We start from the raw sequence: 5,875 nt of genomic DNA on the forward strand, positions 1-5,875 counted from the left end.
CATATATGTTTGTATGAACCGGAAATGAGTTGTAAGAGTTCCTGCTTCTGCACACGTGCTCAGGAGAGAGGGGATAAAGCCTGCTGAGAAGTTTTCCCCGTGGGCGGAGTGTGGTCTTTTGTCTTTGCTCTGACCCTATTTGCAAATATACCTTTTGTGTTGCTAATAGCGTGTGTCTGAGAGTTCTTTGCCTCCCGAGAAACGAACCGCAGCAATTTCTGCAACACCATTGAGAAGAGTGTCTAGAACTTCCAACTTTGCCATTAAAACTTGTCATTTAAATCTATAACCAAATACCTCCATCCTCTATTTAGAAAAAAAGCAGTTAGCCATGTCAGTCTGGAGCCAGGCAGAGAATATGGCTGGGTGGCACCTTAGAGCAGTGGGGTTCACAACCTTTTTAGACTCCAGGCACCCTGCATAAGTTTTCTGAATTTACTAGCACCCCATTTGAAAAGCCATCTTTCCAGGGCCTTTTTCAAACCAACTATGCCTGCCCTGAGTATATTAAAACTCAAAATACCTTAAAATATAAGGTATTTTAAGACTATTATTACATGCAACAGTGCTCCTGCTTTGCTTTGGTCTTGATACAGCTCCTGCTGATTTGAAGCAAAAACATTACCAGTAATCCTTCCGCTTTAAATCTTGATGAGCTTGGACTAACAAAACTATATCTAACAGCTCAACTGTGCAGAAAGTGGGTTAGATAAATATGGTTTTTAGCATTAGATTCACACTCCTTATTGTATCATTACCATCATCATCATGCAATTTCTTGAACTTTAAGATTTGCTTACCCATTTTATGGCATATTGACTTTCACGTTTAGTACATATATTAACATGGAATTTGCACCGGGAGAAATGGGCAAAAAACCTAGCAGTCACTTAAAAGTAAACAAACTTTAAAAGACTGCACAGGAGAGTACTAGGATGATTATGAACATTTTGTAGACAGAACAACAGTGTTTTTTACTGCATTGCAATTCTAGTTGATGAGCCATATTAGGAAGAATTTTAAGATAACCTTCAGGGACACTTAATTTTAAAAACACCAAAATATGAGAAGTCACATAAACAGCTGGAAAATGGTAATATAATCCACCTTCTGATTTTGCCAAGCAAAATTTACTGACTTTCTAACAGCAATAAAATATACTCCAGATAAAATATAGACACCCCAGATTATGAATAAATTATTGAGGCTGAATTGAGCAAAGATCAAAGTAATTATAGCATATTAAAACAGACACCAGATGCAGGATACTTTGCTCTTGTCAATCTATTTAATATGGAATAGTTTGAAATAGTATGGAGATGACCAGCTCTGGAAAACCTAAAGGTAGATGGATAGAAAGAAGCTCGTCACATATGGGTTACTTGATCATACAAGAAGTAGGAAAAAATAGCCTATGAACTTCACTATCTTGATAATGACGGGAAATTAATCAATAAAAGACCAAGTTTCACAGCGAGTCTCATTTTTGGTGGGAGCATAGCCCCACAGGCAAAATGAAGATCTAAACACGGAAGCCCCCCGCCCAGAGACTCTGCTCTATCACAGAGATTGATGCCATTAACTTAAATGCAAGCAGTTAGCCTCTCCTTAAGAAGTGAAATTATTTGGGGGGGGGGAAGGGGGGGGAGGCCTAAGTCAGTCTTGAGCAGCTGAGACCAAAACCTACCTGTTTCGCGGTTTGGAGCACGTTCATGACGAAGGAAAAAATGAACCTCATTTCTCTGGACTCCATAACGTTGAAGAATATCCAGCATCCGCTCATTATCAGCTACAGGGCGCTCTGAAAAAGCAAATGTAGTAAGCTGGTCTCTTCTTACATGTCTCAGATGCTACATTCAAAAATCTTAAGTGTCTGTTCTTCATGCCTCTCAAACATTTACTATCAACCAGGGAAGAAAAGATCCCCAAATTTTATGGCTACTGGACACATCAAGCAGGCAGAAAAGCTATGCAGAGTACTTTCTTGAACCTGGACATGTGCCTCTAAAAACAGAGCAAACAACCTACAAAAATCTGGAGGTAAAAGGGAAGACGGTAAAGTCAACCTCTCAGGCAGTAATATACCTCATGTGGTCACCAGCTGATGATCTATGGCTTTGGGCTATAGCTGTCAATGTCACATTTTGAAATCCTTTGAGCTGTTAAAACTACACAGTTGATTCCTTCACATATTATTCCCCACTTTGGTGGCACCTCAAACAGTATTATTTCTTAGTGACTCCAAAGCAGTAATCAAAGGAAAAGCAGGCGGCACAGTTTGTAGATATGTTTTTTTTAAATGACCGATGCATACTACTGTATGATAGAGACAATGGACAGAAAGAGAAAGGGGGCTCTGAAGAAGGACTCCCCCACTTAATTGGACCAAATGATAACCAACCGCTCAACTGAAACTTCTGGTATTCAAGTTCAAATAAAAACAGTTTGGGTTAAATATTCTACAAATACTGTTTTTCAGGATATCAAGAACGTAAGCCAAATTTTTCAAACTTAGTGATGCTTCAAGCATCTAAAATCTATAATTAGATGTAAATTTACCCTTGAGCTTTGACATCAATGGAAAGAAAAAATTAAACCACTTTTGAAAATTAAAACTTTCCAGAAGCTTCAAATTCAAAAGACACATAAATGCCAAGTTCCCAGTACAGTAAGTATACATCTCATTAGATTAGTCATATACCTTCCAAACCTTGGATGAGCACTAAGACTATCACACGGCAGACAGCTAAAAGATTCCATTATGGCAGGCTTATATATCTCTTCTTGATGTAATGCAAGCCATTTAACCTCACTGGCAATAGCTGATGGATCCAATTCTTTAACTAGCATAGCTGTTGAGCATTTGTTCCAACACAGACCTACTAATTTATACCAATTACACATCTGATTCAATATTTCTGAAAACGGAATTTGTAGCCAATTTAAAATGTCTTACTCGATGATATGGATTTTGAAAGACAGTAAGCTACATATTTGCAGATTCTGACAAAAATCAAACATTTAACATCTCAAATTCATGACAAAGTGAAAATGGAGGAAGAGAAGAAGGGAACCTTAACTCCATAAGATAAGTGCTACTCTTCAAGTTCATAGTATGTGATTTCTTTTAAAGTGAAATAAAAATTATACATGCAATTTCTACTCAATTACTCATACTTGTCCCTTGCTTTTCCATCCAATGCTAGGCCTTAAAAACCCATGTTTAGTTCTAAGTCTCTCTCCCTTTCTGCAGTTTCTCACTCTCTCTTTCATAACTATAAATTAATGGGGGAATAGGGGGCAAATGCTGAGGGACCTTGTCTATGAGGAGATTTTAACATGCTAACTATTGCATTGTAAATACATTCCTTCCCTCATAATGTGTAGACAGCCTTAGAAATAAACCTCCATGGGTATGGAACTTTCCCTGATGTTCACACTTTTCTGTTATGGGAGCGCTTAAAGATCCCAATCAGGAGGAAGGCCCACTCTGTAACGGGTGGTCTAGAGACAACTAGGAAGAGACCATCTCTTCCCTAAATAGCTTGCACATGAGCAGTCACAAGCAGAGACAAGGTAAGTGACATGGATCTATATGCAAGTGTTCGTTAGGATAACACCATCTTTCATGACTGGATTTTTATTTAAGGTAGAGGACAGGCAAAAGGAAAAAAAATTATATAAGTCAGCAGCCATGGGGTTTACATTTTGGGGCCCTGTACCTAGGTTCATTTTCAGGATCCTACTAGGCAACTGAAATCAAAACTATCTGTACACGTAATGAAGACCCCTGACATGGATGGGACCCTGGGCAACTGTACACCTGCACTACTCGTGTCACCCTTAGGAATCAAGGGAACAGTTCATTCATCTGAAGGAGGGATTTTTGCAAATCTGCTTCTCAAGGCTAAAGTGTTTGCTTGAAGCCAAGGGACTCTTTTTTTGGTTTTAAATATAAATGCTCTTTTATGAAACTGAAAAAAAAACCCTTTGGAGACAGAATACAAGTATATGTTTATATCATCTGAAAAGCACTCTCAATATACAAAGGGTTTTTTTAAAGGAAGATTATGCAGCTATGTTGAAGCAATCTAGGAAGGAAAATTTCTGAAGTTACTGTCAGAAGAGATTACATTTACAGAATAAGCAACTAGGTCACTATTACAGAAAAAGCAGTCTCTCAACAGTTACAAGTCTAGACAGTTAAAAAAGCTCTTCATCTGCTAAACCCCAATGAATAAGAAGTAGCTCTGTCATATTTCCATTTTCTTAAAGAATATACAAAAGGCTTAGAAGGCAGTTTTCTGGCAGACTAAGCAATACTTCAGTTGAAACCATGTAATCAAAATAAAAAAGATACCCTTTACACAAGGATTCTGTCATTAAACTGGTGACTTCAAAGGAGGTCAAACAGATTGTTCAAGTACTATTAGAAACCACATAACAAGATGCACAAGGACAAGATAAAGATAGAAACAAAGAAGAGAAAATGGAGAACAGCTCTGGCTGACCCATCTAAAAACCACATAACCTACATATCCACTTTCCTTCATTTTTCCTGGTTGAAGCAGAGATTTAGCAGTTTGAGGTCACACAGGGGGATCACAATTGGGGGAAAAAAGAGACCTCCTACTTCTCTGTAGAAAGAAATTGCGAACATTCTGGAGATTGTAAGCTTAGCCATTACAGAAAGCAAAGCCCTGGCTTCCATTTCAAGCAACCCCCTTGGCCAACACTCGAGGCAAATCTGACAGTCCAGGAATTGAAGCCAAAAAACTTACTGACACTGAAAGGAATATTTGCAAAGCTGGACCAAAAAACAGAGGGAGGGAGGAGGGCTTCAATAATTTAAATTTGGAAGAATTTTAAATTGAGCAAGACCTCATAGCTTTCATTTCTTTGCACAAAGTAAGAACAGTAAACTGAATATGTGATTCCCCCCCAACCCCCAAGTAATTTTACAATCTCAGTAATTTAGCATGGGTAAGCTACTCATCATTGGTAATTAAATCTTCTCTCTCCTAAATCCTAAAACAGATTTCACTGGACTATACTAACAAAGTTTACACTTGACAGATACTAGCTGTATTTTTATACAGCTTAACACCGCAGCTGTAAAACAGCACTTCAATACCAGAGTTGTTTCAAAGTAAACACTTCCAAGTCAGCAAGGCTAGATGAGATTTAGCCTAAAAACTACTCAAGGAATTGGCTGAGGGAATTGCAGTGCCATTGGCTATTATGAGAATTCATGGAGTTTTGGGGAGGTCCCAGACAACAGAAGAAGAATAAATATAGTGTTAATCTTGAAATAAAAAGGGATAAAGAAGAATACAAGGAGTAAGAGACTAGTCACTCTAATCTTGATATCCAGAAAGATTATGGAGCATAGTTTCTTTGGTGATATCTCCTGGAGTACTGTGCCCAGTTCTGAGTACATTTCAAGGAAAAAATGGGCAAATTGGGAAGTTTAGCAAAGGGCAACAAAAATAGTTAGCTGTCTAGGAAACATGCCTTACAAGAAAAGGTCAGAAGAAATAGGAGTATTTAGTTTGGAGAAGGTAAGACTGAGGGGGGATTTGGTAACAGTCTCCTAATACCAGAAGCATTGTTATAAAAAAGTGAAAGACTGTTCTCTTATTATTCTCATACTGCAGAGGATAGGACAAGTAGTCAGTCAAGATGCAGAAAGGAAAATTTAGGTTGGTTGTTATTAAAAACTTTTTAACTCAGAGCAGTTAAGCTCTGAAACAAGCTATCTTCAAGAACCTGGAGAGGTATCACCAGTGATGCCTCTGAGAAATCCTCCACATCAAATGGGAAGAACACTGTACAAACTCCAGCACCTGTGCTAAAATCAGTGTTACTAGCATTG

At 38.1% G+C, this 5,875-nt stretch overlaps 1 protein-coding gene across 2 annotated transcripts in view; it reads right to left on the reverse strand.

The window, feature by feature from the left end:
* Positions 1 to 5,875, reverse strand: part of TP53BP2 (tumor protein p53 binding protein 2) — a 65,171-nt gene that overhangs the window by 32,624 nt on the left and 26,672 nt on the right. For both annotated transcript variants that reach the window (XM_019549531.1, XM_019549530.1), the window contains exon 3: positions 1,688 to 1,801. In XM_019549531.1, coding sequence (XP_019405076.1) covers positions 1,688 to 1,801 — 114 coding nt within the window. The remainder of the gene's footprint in view (positions 1 to 1,687; positions 1,802 to 5,875) is intronic.

This window comes from Crocodylus porosus, unplaced genomic scaffold, assembly GCF_001723895.1.
Source record: "Crocodylus porosus isolate Cpor-Errol unplaced genomic scaffold, CroPor_comp1, whole genome shotgun sequence".
Lineage (NCBI taxonomy): Eukaryota > Metazoa > Chordata > Crocodylia > Crocodylidae > Crocodylus > Crocodylus porosus.